Genomic DNA, 19,514 nt, shown 5'->3' with positions numbered 1-19,514 from the left:
GGTTTGAAACCAGAGATCAAGTTTTCCCTCTATGATATTTTAAGTTCTCTCTCTTTTTACTTTTACTTTTAGCCATTTATGCAACTTTTTCAATGAATGCTTTCATACATGCAAGAACACAAAGCTTTTAAGTATGACACTGATTTCTAAGCAAGCTTCTATTTTTCTTCCTTGCACAGTTAAATATTATTCATAGCAATGTAAGTGTCCATCAAGAAAAATAGGGGAGTAAAGAGGAATATGATAAATTATCCAAAAGGAGTTTAGGAATTTTTCTCTAAGAGCAAATGGTCTGATTTAGAGGTGCACAGCTCAATTTCCCACTAACTTACGTGGGATCGGTGGTTGCTCAGCACCACTGAAAAAACCAGGCCAGTAGTACTTCTTGCACTAATTAAAGATGTGATCTAATGGACTGAGTGTGGGACTGGGAACCAAGAACTCCTGAGATCTAATCACATCTCGGCCACTGATACGCTATGGAAAAGTTACCTAACCCCTCAGCTTCTCCCTCTGTAAAAGGAGGGTAACATTTACTTACCTACTTCACAGGGGTGCTGTGAGGTTTAAAGAGTTCATGTCCATGAAGTTCTCTGAAAAGATGTAAAGCGCTATATATTGTTCCAAAATACTACTGTTCTAAAAACAATTAAATACAACTATTCTGCCAACATTCAGTTTCAGAAGCCAATTGGTAAAGATGGAGATGAACACAGTACAGTATGTTATTTGTTGCGCAGTGGGATTGCTCACCTTCTCTCCTCCAGCGATGGCGGCGGATGGAAGCTGTTGTAATTGCAGTCCGAGAGATCCTCGGCACTGTGGGAGTAACCTCCACCTTCAGCACTTTCTGGCCTTCTTGTGACACATCAGGGGCATCAAAGGGCAATGAGTTCTTCATGGCATTCGCAACCTACGATAACAGTAAATGCTGTGCAAATTCACCAGCCTTGACTATACTAAGAGCGGTGCCAGATTTCTTTGTCAAACTGGATGGGGAGACAAAGATTTGGCAACAGTACACCAGGCTACCACACATAGATGTGGGAGCAATCTCAGAACTCATGTTTCATGGCTACGGACAGGCTCATTGCAAACCTGACATATCTGGACTCCCCAGGAAGGTTTGAGTGTCCCCATTCTCATTTTCTTAAATGATCTATTTGTTTTGCTGTGGATTCCCTGCAGAAAAATAAGAGTTTTCCAAAGAGTCAGACTTCAAATGAAACCCCACAGTGCCATCCTTCGGGAATTAGGTCACAATCCATGTCAATGCAAACAGCACAAGTGCAACCTATGGCTACATAATTAAAGAAGTGATACCTTCACAAAGGTAACATGATTAGCTTTCCATCTTCAACTACTCCTTTTTAAGAGTTTCCTACAAAATTTTAGAGAACTGCAGTATAGTCAGAGAGAAACTCATAATAAGTTGTTCTCTACAATAAGATAGGTTATTACAACAACTGATAATAAAGCTGTTTTGGCAGCTCTGAGAGAGCAGATGATCTCTTCCAGCTTTGAGACTTAAAATATTATTGTAAGCATAAAAGCAGCTGTAAAAATGGCATTATGGGATTTCATATTTATTGTCTTTCAGTAACTGCCAAATGAAACTTCCTAGCTTACAAATAAAAATAAGGCTGTTCTAATAGTCAACTGCTAACTCAACCTAGGATATGACAGCCAAGCTGGGTTTTTTTGTGGCTTATGCACCATCACCAATATAATAAGCCTGCAGTCAGAATTTGGTTCACAACTTTGTTGACAATGAGAAAAACAGAATCCAGCTCGTCATCTGTGGCTTATTGACTTCGTAATGCTAACACAGTAATAAAAAAGACAGTTACTTACCTTGTAACTGTTGTTCTTTGAGATGTGTTGCTCATGTCCATTCCATTGTAGGTGCATGCATGCCCCATGCATGGTTACTGGAAATTTTTTTCCCCTTAGCAGATCCCGTAGGACCAGCTTTGGCGCCCCCTGGAGTCCCACACACATGGTGTGGTACATCAGATACTGTCAGCCCTATGCCCCCTCAGTTCCTTTTTGCCAACAACTCCGACAGTGGGGACAGGAGCGGGTCATGGAATAGACATGAGCAACACATCTTGAAGAACAACAGTTACAAGGTAAGTAACTGTTTTCTCTTCTTTGAGTGCTTGCTCATGTCCATTGTAGATGACTCGCAAGCAGTTCCTTCGAAGGTTCGGAGTTCATAGGTTGGTTGACTGCAGCACCCACTGCCAAATCTGGCGTCATCCCTAGCCTGTTGCATGATAGCATAGTGGAACGTCAAGGTGTGTACCGACAACCACATAGCAGCTTTGCATGCGTCTTGCATAGGCACCTGCGCCAAGAATGCTGCAGAAGACGCCTGCGCTCTGGTGGAGTGAGCTGTGATGTTGCCCGGGAGGGAAATCTTTGCTGCTTGTAGCAGAAGCGTATTCAGGCGGTTATCCAGGAGGAGATTCATTGCGATGAGACAGGTAAGCCTTTCATCCTCTCAGCCACCTCAATGAACAGCTGTGTGGACTTAGAGAGGACGAAGCCGTTTTGTAAGTAGAAAGCCAGGGCTCTGCGAACATCCAGCGTATGCCACCTCCTTTCCTCTTTGGAAGCGTGCAGCTTTGGGAAAAATACTGGCAGGAAAATGTCCTAGTTGGTGTGGAATTGTGAAACCACCCTGGGCAAGAAGGCCGGGTGAGGCCTCAGCTGGACCGTATCCTTATAGAAAATCGTATAAGGCGGCTCCAAGGTAAGTGCCCTGATTTCAGACACCCTCCTAGCCGAGGTAATGGCTACTAGGAAGGCCACCTTCCATGACAGTAGCAGAAGTGGGCAAGTAGCTAATAGGCTCGAACGGCACCACCATGAGTCTAGAGAAGACCAAATTCAGATCCCAGGGGGGTACGGGATCCCTGACCTGGGGTATAGTTTTTCTATGCCCTTCAGAAACCTCACCGCCATGGCATGAGAAAAAACTGATCTCCTGTGAATTGGGAGGTGGAAGGCTGAGATGGCAGCCAGATGCACTTTCAGCAAAGCAGTAGCTAGACCCTGAAGCTTTGAGGTGCAACAGGTAGTCTAGGACCATTTGGATCGGTGCCTAGTGGGGCATAATCTGTCGTGCTGCAGCCCAGCAAGTGAACCTCTTCCACTTGGCCAAATATGAAGACCTTGTGGAGGATTTTCTTCTACTCATTAGCACGATTTGCACCTGTGACAAGTAAGCTTGTTCTTCCGAGCTCAGCCATTTAGCCTCCACGCCGTCAGGTGGAGGGACTCCAGGTCCAGGTGCAAAAGGGTTCCCCTGGTCCTCGGGAAAGGAGGTCGTGCCACCTTGGCAGTTCCAGGGGAGAGGTGACTGACAGCTCCAGGAGTGTCATCAACCAGTGCTGCCTGGACCACACAAGTGCAATAAGAATGACCCTCGCCTTGTCTGTCTTGATCTTTAACAGGACCTTGTGTATAAATGGAATGGGAGGGAAGGCGTACAACAGACCCCCCGACCAGAGAATGAGGAAGGCATTCGACATGGCTCACTCATCCTGCCCCTGAAAGGAGCAGAACTGGCTGCACTTCTTGTTGACCTTGGAGGCAAAGAGATCCACTTGGGAAAACACCCCCACCTCTGCAGGATCATGTCGGCAACTGACGGGTGGAGAAACCACTCGTGAGAAGGTACAAAGGACCTGCTGAGACAGTCCGCTGTGGCATTCCTGATACCAGGGAGTTGAGAGGCCACCAGGTGAAAATTGTGGCCTATTGCCAGATCCCACAGACCCACCGCCTCCAGACAGAGGGCTGAGGAACAAGCCCCGCCCTGTCTACTTATATAGCACATTGTGGCGATGTTGTCTGTCAGGATCTGAATCATTTTGCCCTTCAAGAAGGGAAGGAACACTGCACATGCTAGCCGGATCACTCGAAGCTCCCTGATATTTTTGTGGAGCCCCTGGTCCTCTTCCGACCAGTTCCTCTGGGTACTGTGACCGGAGCTAATGTGCACTCCCCACCCCAGATCCAAAGTATCTGACACCAAAGTTATTGAGGGGCCCCTGTCTGCAAAGGGCATTCCCTCCATCACTGTCCAATGGTCTAACCACCACTCTAGGGAAGCCAGGACCTGTGGAGCACTGTGACAACCCTGTCCACGGGATGCATGCTCAGGGCGTAAGCTGAGGCCAGCCATAACTGAAGTGGTCTGAGCTTCAGGCGGACGGCGAAGCACAAAGGTGCATGCTGTCATATGGCCCAGTAACTGCAGGCAGACTCATGCTGACATAAGGGGGAAGGCACAGAGGTTCCTGATCAGGCCAGACATGGCCTCGAATCTGGCCTGTGGCAGGAACGCTCTGGCCCGCATTGAGTCGAGGACTGCACTGATAAATTCTATTGTTTGTACAGGCACCAGAGTAGACTTCTGCTCATTTACTAGCAGGCCCAGCCTGTGACAAGTGGCTTGCATGAGGTCCAGACTGGCTTGGGCCTGAGCCTTTGGCCTACCTCTGATTAACCAGTCGTCCAGATACGGGTAGATCTGTACCCCTCGATGTCTGAGATACACAGCCACCACTGCCATACACTTTGTGAACACCCTCAGGGCTGACAACAGGCCAAACGGGAGGGCTGTAAACTGATAGTGGGAACCCCACACCACAAACCTCAGGAATCATCTGTGTCCAAGAAAAATTGATATGTGAAAATATGCATCCTTCAAACTGAGGGCAGCATACCAGTCTCCTGGATCCAGGGAAGGGATAATACAGGCTAGGGAAACCATGCGAAATTGTTGCCTTCTGATGTATCTGTTTAGGCCCCACAGGTCCAGGATGTGTCTGAGGCCCCCTTTGGCCTTCGGGATTAGGAAGTATCAGGAGTAGAAACCTCGTCCTTTCACGTCCAGCGGGACCTCCTCTATAACTCCCAGTATGAGAAGATTGTGCACCTCTTGTAAAGGAGTTGCTCATGAGAGGGGTCCCTGAAGAGGGACGGGGATGGGAAGGTGTGGGGAGGAGGAGAGGAAAATTGGAGCGTACAGCCCATTCCCATGGTGTTCAGGACCCAGCCGTCCGATGTTATATGGGCCAAGGACGGAAGGAAAGGAGCAAGATGGTTTAGGAAAGGTGGGGACACAGGATCCAGGCACAAGGCTGGAATGCTATCCTCATACGCACCATCAAAATGAGTGACGCTGACTGCCTGAGCATCGAGAGGTAGGCAGCTGCGCATTTGGGGAAGAAGGAGAGCCCTGCCTGCGCCGCCTAAAGTTCCTTTCTCTCTCTCTCCTTCTGTAGGTCCCAAAGTGCTGCGCCTGGAACCTGGGCTGCTGCTGCTTCTGCTGGGGCTGAAACTGTCTCCTAGAAGCTTGCGGAATGTACAGACCCAATGAGCACAAAGTTGCCTATGAGTCCTTAAGCCTATGGAGCTTCGCATCCGTCTGCTCTGAAAAGAGTGCAGCTCCGTCAAACAGTAGGTCCTATATGGATTGCTGCACCTCCTGGGAGAGACCGGACAACTGGAGCCATGAGCAACAGCGCATGGAGATCCCCGAAGCCATTGCCCTTGCCGCCAAATCGGCCGCGTCTGAGGCAGCCTGTAAGGCCACTCTGGCCATTGTCCTGCCCTCCTCCAAAACCGTGGAGAAGTCTTGGGCCTGATCTGGAGGTACGGCCTCCCTGAAACGCTTGAGAGAGTCCCACAAGTCATAGTTATACCTCCCTAACAATGCGAGTTGATTGGCAACGTGGAATTGGAGGCTGGTGGTAGAATAAATTTTTCTCCCGAACAAGTCCAGTTTTTTGGTGTCTTTGTTTTTGGGGGTTGAGCCAGCCTGTCCCTGCTTGTCCTTTTCATTTGCCGCCGCCACCACTATGAGGGAGCTCGGCACAGGGTGAGTGAACAAGTATTCAAACCCATTTGTGGGAATGTAATACTTTTTCTCTGCCCTCTTTGAGGTTGGGGGAAGGGAGGATGGAATTTGCCAGACACCCGTGGCCAACTTTAGGACCCCTTCATGCACCAGCAGGGATGGCTCCGCTGCTGCCACTACATTTAACAGGTCGTCTGTCTGCTCCTGCAGCTTCTCAGCTTCTAGTCCGAGGTTGGCGGCCACCCTTTTAAGGAGCTCCTGGTGCGCTCAGTAGTCGTCCGGGGGGCCAATGGATCTGCCACCAGTGCCTTGTCTGAGGAGGAAGAGGATGACTGAGCTGGTGCCAGAGGGACCGGCACTTCTGCTGAGTGTGCAGGAACCCGCGCAAATGTACCCTCCATGGGGTCCGACTCCTTCCCTGACTCAGAGTCATGGGCCTCTACCAGTGGTGCTGGGGCCCCCGATTGCTTCCCTGACAAGACAAGGGAGTAGGGTCCCGAGGTCACCTGTAACCCCCAGGGGTTCCAGTACTGCCATTGGGGTGGCCATTGACCCTGAGGTGACCTTGCCCCTGTCCCTCAGGTCGAAGAGGCTAGCTGGGTGGAGCCGCCTTTCCCCCTCTGGAATCGCTGGACCCTCCTGCTGATGACCAGCGTCAGCCTGAACTTGACTGTCTCCTCGTCTCACAGTACCAAGTGGAGGGTGAGTGGTATCTGTGCCTCCTATCCCGGTGCTCCCTTGACCAACATCTTGGAGATGGGGAGTACACGTCTGGTGACCGGTGGCATCGCTACCTGGACCAATTGGCGAGGAGGACCACCTGCGGTAAGAGGAGGAGCAGGAGTGATGTCTGGGCAACTGGGAGCCTTTCGATACCAAAGATTGTGGTCGGCAGGACTCTTCCCTGGGTGAGCGCCATGATGCCAATGACTGGGTTCTGCACCGCATACGCGCAGGCGAACTCATTGCTGCCCTCGGTGCTGCCGATCACGAGTGATGCCTTGGACTGTCTGGGCTCCTCTCCAGTACTGGTGCTCCGTCCCCAGAGACCGCCTTGGTGCCGGGGAACGCACCCCAGGGGATCGGCCTGGTGAAGCATGCAGCCACTGGGGGGGGACCCATTGGAGGTTTTCCCCTTGATGCCAGTGCCCTACTCCTCGCCCTTTCCATCCAGGCCAACATGGTCCACAGAGCCAACAGGTTGGCTGCTGCTTGAAATGCCTCCAGCGTCAATGGCACCGCTAGGTGTAGCAGTCCCCTTCTGCTCTCCGGAGTCAGAGGACACTTTGTGGAGAGGCTCACCACCCCAGACAAGACCTGCCCTTGATGTGTCAGTCGGCCCTCTGGGAGTTTCTGTGGAGGGTGAAAGTAGGTTTAATGGGGAGAGGAAAGAAGGGGTTGCTCGGCACACTGGCTCTGAGCTGTCCCAGAGCTTGACCCCGTGTCCTTAGCGTTCTTCCATGCGGGGGAGTGGTCTTCTGATGGACGTCGTTTTCTGGGCTTCTTCTGTGGTGAAGAGGAAGCCTGGTGCTGTGATGGAGCCGGTGCCGGAGGAGCACTCTGCACCGACCCAGTGCTTGGTGCCAAAAGGAGCAGGACATTTCCGGTGCTGATCTCAGAGCCGCCTCCATTAACAAGGCCTTCAGACGGGTATCTCAGTCCTTTTGAATCCTCGGTCTGAATGCCTTGCAGATGCGGAACTTTTCCTTTCTGTGAGACACCCCAAGGCACTTAAAAGAGTCTTTGTGGGGGTCGCTAATTGGAAAGGCTTTCCTGCAGGATTTACAAGGTTTGAAGCCCAGAGATCGGGGCATACCTTGACACAGGGTGGAGGTCCCTAACGAAACTACCTTATCTACTACTATGAACAATAGCTATCAACTACCTAAACAACTACTTAACAAGTACTTAAGTGGAAACAAAGACTACAGCTAAGAGGCATTCACTGAAGCAAACAAGAACACAGTTCCAGTAACCATCAGCAGCGGAAAGAAGGAACTGAATACCATTCCATGTGCGCGGGACTCCAGAAGGCGCCAAAGCCAGCCCTACGTGATCTGCTAAGGGGAAAATCATTTCTGGTAAGCGTGCATGGGGTGCGCACGCACCTACAATGGAATGAACATGAGTAAGCACTCGAAGAAGAAGAATTAATACCTCTGCTTTGCACTTGTATATCTTCATTCAAGGATCTCATCACTTATTAAAACTTTCCCCTAGTAAAGCAAGCTGATATTACTTAAAGGGGAACGTTACCTTTTTACTCAATTTATTTCCTTAGTCATTTTGCTGTCTTTAATCTCATTCAGCCCCATCCTACTCAGCAACAACAATTGCTATTGTAGGTAGGACAAGCTTTTCCCCAAAATGCAGTTAACAGGCATTAAGAAGAGCAGTGGCAGGTTGTCACCCGGCTGTTTTTTTCTTGGAACATTTAAAAAAAGTCAGTGATTTATCAAAAGTCCAGGCTGCACAGACAGAAGTATTTTAAAGGTTAAAGTTTGTATTAGGATGTATAACAAAGCTGCAAAACATGGCCCTTTAAATCAAGCAATTTGTTTGGTTGCTCAAGGAAAAGACATGCAAACATCAATGAAATATATTTTAAAATTGAGAGAACAAAACCAGGAGGTGGATAGTTCTATGTCAGTTCAGCTGAAATCCAGATTAACTAGGAGTACACACCTTAAAGAAGAGGCTCTACCGTGACATAGAGGCCCTTTCATACCAACTGGCAAAGGGTTCATGACTGTCAGCAACTCCTAACACATTGCTTTCACCTGTCTATCCATAAATAGAGTAAGATATCAAATGAAAGTTGGTATCATGCTGGTCATTGCATCGTTGTGAAATGTAAGTACTGATTATATTTAAAAAGTTATGTTTACATACTGAATTATATTTTAAAGTTTGCAACCAGGCACAGCAGACAAACAGGTTTCTTCCATACGGGAGATAAGATGTGTATCTTTGTCAAATGTAAATTGAGCATTGAAAGCCAAATTTGCATACTGCGGAACAGGGCAATGGGAAAACACTGGAAACTAGAACCACAAGGGTTGTCTTGTCTCTGGGGTGCAAAGACAATGGACTTTAGGTTATAAGTGGAAAGCACAGGGACTACTCTCTTATTCTGCACTTGAGGGGGGTAACCAGGCATTGTGTTTATGCCAGCTAAAACAACATCCCAACCAACCTTAGCTGAAAAGCTGCAAGGAAGTTCTTAGGTGGGAAATTACTTTAGACAAGGTTAGCTTGTTATAGTTCACCCTAAATCTAGTAGAAATGTGTTATATTTTTGTTGTATTTGTAACTGTTATTCTTGTTACCTTTTCTCACTATTTCTTAAATCTTTACCTTTGTTAATAAACTTATACTTGTTTTCACAATAAATAGATTACAGTGCTGTGTTGTAATCTTGGAGCTGATGCTCCCTTGACTCAAACAAGCTGGAGTGTGTATGCTATTCCCGTGGGAATAGGGAACCTATAACTGCAGTGCATGTCCAGTGAAAGGGGCTGGATCCTACAGGGGGATGCTTTTGGAGTGGCTCAGAAGCTGGGATCCAACTGTTGTTAAACAGCAAGGCAAAAGAGGAGCTGACAAAGCCCTGGGGACAATGCTTGAATGGTCAAAAGGCTGGTGACGTTTGAGAGCTGACACCCAGCTACCACAAGAAAGATTCCCTCTTGGCAGAGGGCTAACACAGTGACTTACAGCCCTGGGCACCCCGAGAAAATGTCATCTACTTTTCTGTTAACATGCTCTATTTCTTGTTCTTTTAGTCCATACTCTATTTTTGCTCTATACTGAAGAGAAACACAGGAAAATGCATTGTTTGAATTGTAAGAAGTCCTTTGTCTAAATTCCTGTGGTTGTATCAAATATTTTGTACATAATTATGAATAAATATTCCTTTGGGAAGGACTTCTGCCCAAGGAAGGGAGAGTAAGTAATGGCTGTGCTATCTGAACTACCTGTCCTGTTTAACAATATGAATCATTTTAAACTCTAATCCCATTGTTCCCTGTGACTGGGGAATTCTGGTCTCCCCTCCGACCTTATTGGCACAGCATAAAAATTCTCTATCAGGGCAACAAAAGGTATAAGGAAAAATAAGTCAGTAGGTAATCATCTGCCCTCTGGAAAAGTGTAACAATTTAGGATAGAAATCTCACAAATTAAAAGAAAGGAGAAGTTTTACACAACATACATGAATGTTCTCAGGAAGAAGCAGAGCAATACTGTTGTAAAGTTTATAAGCGTCTCCTCTTTCCCTTTTCCATCACAGTTGGCCATGCTGCCATCCTCCCATCATCCAAGCATGTAAACTGGGGTTATTTTTGACTCCTCCCCCCCTCCTTGTTTTACACATGGAGGCCATTTCTAAATCCTGCTGCTGCTTCCTCTTCAGCATCTCCAAATTCATTCTTCTCTCTCCATCCCTACAGTCAAATCTCCCATTACGTTCTGCCTTGATTACTGTACCCATCTCCTCTCTGGCCTCTAAACACACACTCTGACCCACTGTAGTCCACACACACCTGATCTTCTTTGCCTGTTTTGATCATGTAACACCCCTTTTTTAATCCCTCCATCCTTGATAATTCAGATAATTTGCTCTTGTCTTTTCACATGCCAGAGGGGGCAAAATTGAAAATCATATGAGAGACTAAATGAAGTACTTCACTGAGTGACAGCAATTGCTTTAAATGTTATTTTAAATATTGTTTTATATTGATGCTAAATTGCATGGGGCTTTTGGAGAATTCAAATGGATGAAAGAACCAGAGGGGTCAACTGCCTTAATATGCAGCAGAGCCAGCGACATGCAATCCATCCTTTCTAGAATTTAACTATGATTTTTGTAAAATCTGTTTAGCAAAAGGCAGGGCTTCCTGAAGTGTCCTTTGATAATTGCAAAAAGACAGGCTGGGGAGGACAAGAGAATGACAGAAGAAAAAGAGAAAGTAGTAAAGAGCAGGGAGTGGGTAAAAGACAAGGTTACAACAATCACTAGCAGTCAAGAGAAACTACCAAATAGCTTGTTCAAGGGGAGAAGAGGGGAAAAAAAACACTTTTGTTAACATTGTAAAAATAAAGATAACCTAGAAGGATTTACAATCAATCAGAAGATACATTTTTTTAGCTGATTGTTCAATTTTAATCAGGACTAAAAGCTGTTACATCACCAACTGAATTCAAATACCGAGCCACCTACGCGCTTTTTACTGTAGCATGTTCTGATAGGTGCCCACTTCCTCAGGTTAAATATTTATTTAAACTTCCAATCTAATAATGCAATGAGTCATTTCCTAAAGGAAATTGCTGTTCTAATAAGTCACTGGATAAGATACATTAAAATGCTGCATTCAGAAAGCACAAAACTAAGTGTCCCAGCCAATATCAATTCATCAAGAGAACCGTTTTATCAGTTTTATTGGAGAAGTGAGGAATTAATCTTGGGATTGCCAAGAGAAAAAAGATCCCATTCAGTTCTCTGCAAACAGGCCATTACTCTAAGTTATGGGGAAAATAATATTTAGAGTAATCAAATTGATTCACTGGATGTTAGTTCAGAGAACCACCACCAAAGCCTACTGCCCACATTAATTCCTGATCCAAAAGTGGTGCAATGTGCCTAAGACAGCAGCAGTGCTGTTTCTACCTTCTGCTGATTTTGTCTCCTTACCTCGAATCTCCACCTAACTTCCACAAGAAAGAAAAAATATTTAATTCCTCCTTTCTATTTGTCTCTCTCTTCTTCCCCCCAGTCACACCTTTGTCTGTCTCTCTTCTTTCTCTGTCTCCTTTTTTATTTCTCTCCTTTCATCTTTCAGGATCAGGCCAGTAACTGCAGTAGAAATTTTTTAAAAAACTATATTATTACAGAAAAAAGTGTCTTAGCTAGAAAGCTGGCTGCGGAATAGAATGGATTAAAACTGGATGTCACCCAGTCAGTTTAAGTCTGTGGACAGCTCTGTTGGTAAAGTTTGTCTGAGAAAGTTCAGCACTACTCCATTTCTGTTTCTACCACCAAGAATGCTGTCGATGGAGTCAATTGAACAAATTCTAAGCCCTGATTAAGTTTCACCACAGGTGAGCAGAATACCAATTTGTTCACCAGCAAGGTCCTATGATATCAAATAATTACTTAATTTGACCCTTTGGGTATATCTACACTGTATATCTATAAATTACCTGTGACAGCTCTGACTGGCCCAGGTCACTTGACTCGGGCTTGTGGGGCCTGGGCTGTGGGGCTATAAAACCGCAGTGTAGATGTTCTGGCTCAAGCTGGAGCCCGGGCTCTGATACCCCACAAGGACAAGGGTTTCACAGCCTAGGCTCTAGCCCGTGTCTCTAGACTGCAACTTTACAACTCTGCAGCCTGAGCCCTATGAGCCTGAGTCAGCTGACCCAGGCGCTGAGTCTCAGTGCCACAGGAGTTTTATAATAGTATAGACATACCCTAGGAATGATCTTTGTGTAGCTCTTGCTACAAGAGCGCATGCATTTTAAACTAGAACATTATATTAGGAAATCTTGTTTCCCAGCACCAAGGAGTTATTACAAGCACTAAGTACCACAGCTTAACACTTAAGCAAAAGAGCAAGATGTGAATAGTAGCTGTGTTAACACACCAAGCATCAGACTATAAATAAAATACTGGTTGGAATGTAGTAAATGATTGTAACTGTTAAATAAACGTTTTAAGAGTAATCCATTTTATAAGCACATTCATATGCTTTTTAATCAAATAAATGAATTTCAGTGGCCTCTTCCTTACCAACAGTGGCTGAGAGTAAAGTTCAAGCTGTGCTCTGTAAATAATGTCATCCAATACCTCTTGACCAAGATCCCACTGTCCATTATATCTACAAAAGAAAACAAACAAGACATGTATCATTCAGTACTTTTTGAACCCAAACCCTTCTCATTTGTAGCTACTAACATAGCATAAAGGAATATACAGCACACCTCAGTTATTATCCTAATTGATATTACAATTATTTGTTCCCTTCCACCTCCCAATCACAAGGATGTTATCATGGTAAGGGTCACAGTAAAGAAGGATGGAGGGGCAACATTTGAAGATTACATTACTTGGTATAATTGGATTTCAGTTAGAAGTATGTTTATGTTAACCCAGTGATTTCATGTCCCACTGCCATTGCAGGGGACCCAGGTTTATCAGCTAACTTGAAACTTTCAAACATTATACTGGTGAATAGAAGGGATACTGTGGAAGGTACATCTCTGGGAGAGAAGAGGAAGCCAGGAGCATCATTCTTCAGCACCCAGTGCTAATGACTGAATGCTGATAAAGGCATTCCCAAAACATCAGCTGGCCAAAACAGCAAGTCAAGGGAAAATAAGATGATAAAGCAGTTGATCCTCAAATAAAGTGGTGGCTTAATTCATATTTTCATGCATAAAGACAGAGAAAAGAGGATATTTTAAATTCATTATAAGCCATCCATCTCTTCTTCTTCCAAACCCCTCTTACTTACATAGCATAATAGACACCTGTAAGCAGCTGCACCATGAAGTCAGGATCTAGTACCACTCTGTTACAGTATTCTTTCCAGCGTTTCTCATGTTGCCGTGGAAATCCACTCACACAAAGCCTGGAAAAATATAGTACGGAAAAAAAATTCTGACCTCATGAACAACAAGGAAACATGCTTTGCACCCCACAAATGAGAAAGGCTCACATCATAAGCTCTGATTATTCTTCCAATCATTAACTGTTCAGTTTTTTGCTGTGCACTCTCACATTAGCTTTTGAAGCTTTTAAGCAAGCATCTTCACAGCACAGCCTCGAAAAATTGGCCATAATTCCAGTAGTGTATCTTCATACCCTTATTCATGTTAGCTCGGGTGAAATCACCAACCAGCTAGTTTTGAGTATGGGAGACAGAAGTTTCTCAGCAGCTACCCAGCAACTTGGAACTTACTCGCAAAAGATATGAAAACAGTGACTCTTCCTCAGGTAGAACGTTTAGTTTAATGCTACACAATGGAGAGCTTATCTCCTATGTAACATACTATAACAGAATATTAATATATGGGTGTTTCATTTAAAAAAATATATTAGGGAAAACCAAGTTACTTTCTTTATGAAAAGAAATATTCTTTCAAACGGCATCTTTTTAGATTGACAATTCCTTGGAGCAGGGGCTTTGCCTTCCCACATCCTGTTCAGCACGGAGCACACCGTATATATTCAACAAATATAATCACCACTTTTAGTTAGAGCTTTGAGATCTGAATATCAGACAGCATGGAAGTTGCACACAACCATGCTAATGTATTTAATGCATAAGTATTTACTCTTTACACTCACAGTAAAGATTTCTCAGGCAAAGTGCTAATGTAAGAAGCATTAGCCCTTAAAAGCAAGAGACACAATGGAGCCTAGGGGCCGATGATAAACATCTCAGCTATTTCTTGTGTCAGACATTTCAATTCTCAACTTTTACAGTGAGTTTTAGAAAATACTGGGCCTGAAAATTTCTATAAATGTTCTAGACAGAGTTGGGAGAGGCTGCATAAACTCCACCTAACTCAAGGAAAGGGCACAATGATATTGGTAATGACAGAGGAAGGTAGCGAGAAAGACAATCTTCCATAAAAAATAATCCCTTTTGATCAGCACTGCACCATACACAATTTTCTTCAGTAAATACTGTACATGGCATTTTATACTACTTATCAAGAAGAGATCCTAGGTGCCTGAATATTTCTCTCTCTCGCTCATAACAAAAATACGACGGAATGAATCTGGCTAAGAATAAGATAACCATTGTTTAATATATAGAAGCATCTAGCTAAAATACCCAAATCATGTAATCTCCAGTTTGCTGGTTCTAATCCAATCCAGCAACAAAATCTGTTATTTGATATGTGTTTAATGGCCTACATAACATATAGGCCATTAAACACACATCAGATGGTAGTTCAGTCCCCTTCTAGTGGGCAAGGAGACACATGGACAAAAACCAATTGCACACGTGGCACTAACTGGCAACCTTATTGGCACAGAGATTCAGCAATGAATAGGCATGAAAATCTAACTAACCTCTCTTATCAGTGTCCCTCCATGTCAGGAGTGAGGAATTTTGGAAGAAGCCATCAGAGGAAGTTTTTATGTAATTATTCTGTGAATAGCTATGGAACTTTTTTCCAGGTTTATTAAACCAGCATCTTTCATAAGGGTAATTCACACACAACAGGGGAAAAGGAAACTCAAAATGTTTTGTAGACTAGCATGTCGAATAATACTGATGGAAAGAAGGAGGTCCCTAAATTGACTTCTGAAACGGTTTCTTTAAGGGGAACATGCAAGTGTGCACATAAGTGTGAGCTCCTCACTAAACTTGTCTGCAATACAAAAACAAGCGAGCATGCTTTGTATTTATATATTCTTGTAGGCAAAACACATGCTCAGGAGGAAAAGTGAAAGGTTGAAGAGACCATTGTACAGGGGCAGATTACCACCATTAGGCAGCAGCAATACTGAGGTTTACAAAATGCCAGGCCCGGGTGAGTATTAACCCAGGATTAAAGTGACAGAAAACTGGAAATATAGTGCAAAGATTTCAGAAATGCCATGGAGGATAAGAACAGCACTAGAGAACTAGAGAAAGGTGCTCTTGCCCCATCAGTTTCTCCATCTTTTTAAGAAGTGGATGTTATCAGGGTGTATGTGGTTTTAGGTGACTGCTACTCTTAATCTTGATGGATCCACGGGTAAGGAAGGCTTTATTATTTTAATGGCCTTGTTTTGTAAGTGTTTTACTGTATGTTCACTTAGAACACATTTGGGAGCTTTACAATGTCATAAGTATAGTAATCATTTAAGAAAGAAAAACAAAAGATAATCCAGCAAGCATCTACAAAAGAAAACCAAGTGTTGCATCAGAATTACATTTGCATGAGCTGCAGAGCACATGTATTAGTTCTGAGCTCTGTTTTGGGGTTTTTTTTAAGGTTTTTTGTTTTTGTTTTTGGTAAAAGTTTCTTAGCCTTTTGTTCCCTGCCTTGTTTGGAACAAATTGACAATACACCAATATCTAAAGTTATTCCACCAGACAACTTGTCCTTCACTCCTCTTATCCTGCTATCTCAAGACTATATCGGTTGGAAACCTGAACATCAAGAAATTAAAGTACACTGACTTAAAGCCTTGCTGTAGTTCAGCAGAGACTAGATAATGTAAGAAAATAGTTGTATCATGCTAAACCAATTTCTAATTAACTTCAGGATGCTGATGTAAGATTAATGTATATGGAGAAAAAAACTGCTCAGGAATAACTGCCTACTTATAGTGATTCTGAAGAAGCGGATTTCTCTTCCCAGGACAATAAATGACCCTTTGAACGTAGTTGGAAATTAAGATTAGTAGAGTGTCTGGAAAAATGAAAGAGGTTAAAGTTGCATTTTTGTAGATGAAACTTTTGGGACCAAATCCTTTTCCAGAACCCTCTTAAATTTCAGATAGACTACAACTCAGCAGCAAAGCTTCCACCTCAGCAATGACTATTGATTTCATGAAAATCAGCCAATGTTGTTTTGAAAAGTTCTCAAGAAAGTAAGAGCTGTTATTTCTGGACAGCTAAATTGGAATATGCCCCCCCCCCCCCCCCATTGACAAACTACATGTGTTCAGAAAGGAAGATTTACTCAGGAATAACCAACCCACTTTGTAATTTGGGTTTGACATTTGCCACTGTCTAACTCAGCTAAGCTTTGGGTGGAGTTTGGCGGAGAGATGCACTTAGAAAAGCAAAAATCTTAAAAGTAAAATACAAAAAATACAGGAAAATCCATAGGGTATATAAGATTTTTCCAAGGCCCATATTCCTCTGTATTATACGTAGGCCTTAAATTGGATGGACCAAGGTCAAGGAAGTCTGAAGAATCCAGGAAGTGCCCTAATAGAACGGTCAAACTTTTCAACTATCTTACAAAGAAGTTCTGTAACAGAACAATAATTTGCAAGATTGTCCACATTAAGTAATGGCTTCTTGAGCAAATGTTTCCTTTTAAAAAGACGCTGTCATTCTGCCCTCCTGAAAAAAGACATTTATAATCTATACTAGGAGCAAAAGGAGAGGTTACTTGCGCAGTAACTGGAGCTCTTTGAGATGTATGTCCCCATGGATGCTCTACTTCAGATGTGCTTATACTCCATGCATGTTTGATTGGAAGTTTTGGGTAGTAGTGTCTATTCAGCCCGGGCATGGGCCCTACACATCCTCATACCCCACATCAGGGACACTCAGTGCTGTGCAGGTTAACTGTCCTTAGTTCCTTCTCCACCACAAAGTTCCACAGAGAAACTCTGAAGCAGAGGCAAAGGAGGGCAGATATTGGAGCACCTATGAGGGGGGACATCTCAAAGACCTTAAAGTGGCCCTGGAATCCTTTAAGATACGCAAAGCTTAGTCAGTGGATTCAGCACAATGTTTTGATCCATCAAAGGCAAGGTTTTTGACGGTATTTTGTACCTCTCTTAGGAACCCGGAGAACTGGAGCCAGGATGCTCTGTGCATGACCACTGCTATAGAAATGGAGTGAGCAACAGTGTCAGCTGTGTCCAAAGAGTTGTGCATGGAGATCCTAACTAACAACTGGCCCTCGTTAACAATAAACTGAAATTGCTTGTGATGTTCTGTTAACACATGTTCAATAAAGGTGGTAAACTTAGAATTATTCATATGGTTATATTTTGCCATAAGAGCCTGGTAATTTGCAATCCTAAACTGAAGTGTTGGAGACAAGTAGGTCTTACAGCTGAATAAGCTTTTTTGATCCTTATCATACAGTGTAGATTAAGTGTGCTGCTGCCCGACACATTCATTCACTACTTCCACAGCTAGAGAGGTACGTGCAGAATGGGAAAATAAAAATGCAGAGTCTTGCTGAGACAATTTTTTTTTAAATAGGCACGTTTGCATGTCGGTGGTATTGTTGCCTGCCAGATGTCTTGGCAGGGTCCAGTAGATCTTCATTGATTGGCAGGGCAATGTAAGCAGAGGATAACCATTGAAGAATATCTATGAGCTTATGCTGCAGCTCTCTGATCTTCTCTAAGGAGATCTGCAAAAAGTCTGCAATGTGTTACATTAAATTCTGGAATTGTTTGAAATCATCAGCCAAAGAAGATGAAGGAGGCATAACCACCTCATCTGGAAAAGACAAGGAGAAATTTGTGAAATAGCCTCCTTATCTACTCTGGCCTCCTGCTCTTCAAAGGATTCCTGCACTTGAGGTAATGGAGGAGTAACAGATGAAGTAGGAGAATGCCTCCTTCTATAGGTAGTACATAACCTATCTCTGAAATCAGTCTCTGTACCAACTGACTGGAAGGTAGCTAATGTAATGCTGATTTTTCAAAAGAGCTCCAGAGTCGATCCTGGCAATTATACACTAGTGACCCTAACTTTAGTACCAGGGAAATTGGTAGAAACTATATTAAAGAACAAAATTATCACATACATAGATAAACAAGATTTGTTGGGGAAGAGTCAACATGGTTTTTGTAAAAGGAGGTCATGCTTCACCAATCTATTAGACTTCTCTGGGGGTATCAACAAGCAGGTAGATAAAGGTGATCCAGTCAATATAGTGTACTTGAGTTTTTAGAAAGCCTTTAACAAAAAGTCCCCCATCAGAGGTTCTTAAGGAAACTGAGTAACAATGAAAACAGAAGGAATGTCCTCTCATGGATCAGTAATTGGTTGAAAGATAGGAATCAAATAGGAATAAATGGTCAGTTTTCACAATGGAGAGGAGTGAACAGCAGGGTCCCCCCACAATTTTGTACTGGGACTTGTGCTGTTCAATTTATTAATTGACGATTTGGAAGTGGCAAAGTTTGCAGATGATACAAAATTATTCAAGATCGCTAAAGCCCAAAGGAAGACTGCAAGACGTTACACAAAGGGGTCTCACAAAACTGGATGACTGGGCAACAAAATGGCATGTGATATTCAACATTGATAAGTGCAAAGTAATGCACATTGAAAAAAATAATCCCAATTATACATTACCATGATGGGTTCTAAATTAGCTTTTACTACTCAAGAAAGATCTTAGAGTCACCCTGGATAGTTCTCTGGAAACTTCTGGTGAATCCGCAGCATCAGTCAAAAGGGCTAATAGTGTGTTAGGAACTGTTAGGAAAGGGACAGACAGTAAGACAGAAAATATCATAATACTGCTATATATATCTATGATAAAATCCACATCTTGAATAATGTACCCAATTCCGGTTGTTCTATCTCAAAAAGGATATAGTGCAACCGGAAAAGGTTCAGAGAAGGACATCAAAGATGATCAAGGGTATGGAACAGCTTCCATCCAAGGTGAGACTAAAGATTAGGATTGTTCATCTTAGAAAAGAGATGCCTAAAGGGGGCTATGATAGAGGTCCATAATATAATGAATGCTGTAGAAAAAGTGAATAAAGAAATGTTATTTAAGCTTTCACACAACACAAAAACCAGGGGTCACACAATGAAATCAATGGGCAGCAGGTTTAGTACGAACAAGAGGAAGTACTTTTTCATACAACTCACAAATAACCCATGGAACTCATTGCCTTGGATGTTATGAAGGCCAAAAGTAT

At 43.7% G+C, this 19,514-nt stretch overlaps 1 protein-coding gene across 4 annotated transcripts in view; it reads right to left on the bottom strand.

Moving 5' to 3' along the window:
- Window positions 1–19,514, bottom strand: part of HYCC2 (hyccin PI4KA lipid kinase complex subunit 2) — a 96,533-nt gene that overhangs the window by 17,483 nt on the left and 59,536 nt on the right. For all 4 annotated transcript variants that reach the window (XM_067548927.1, XM_067548929.1, XM_067548926.1 and 1 more), the window contains 3 exons: window positions 13,390–13,506; window positions 12,666–12,753; window positions 754–913 (listed from right to left, as the gene is read on the bottom strand). In XM_067548927.1, coding sequence (XP_067405028.1) covers window positions 754–913; window positions 12,666–12,753; window positions 13,390–13,506 — 365 coding nt within the window. The remainder of the gene's footprint in view (window positions 1–753; window positions 914–12,665; window positions 12,754–13,389; window positions 13,507–19,514) is intronic.

The sequence above is a fragment of the Emydura macquarii genome, unplaced genomic scaffold, assembly GCF_026122565.2.
Source record: "Emydura macquarii macquarii isolate MOO-44397 ecotype Brisbane River unplaced genomic scaffold, CSIRO-AGI_Emac_v2 contig_1253, whole genome shotgun sequence".
Classification (NCBI taxonomy): domain Eukaryota; kingdom Metazoa; phylum Chordata; order Testudines; family Chelidae; genus Emydura; species Emydura macquarii.
Note: the sequence above shows the minus strand (reverse complement) of the source record. Positions and strands in the feature narration are given on the sequence as shown.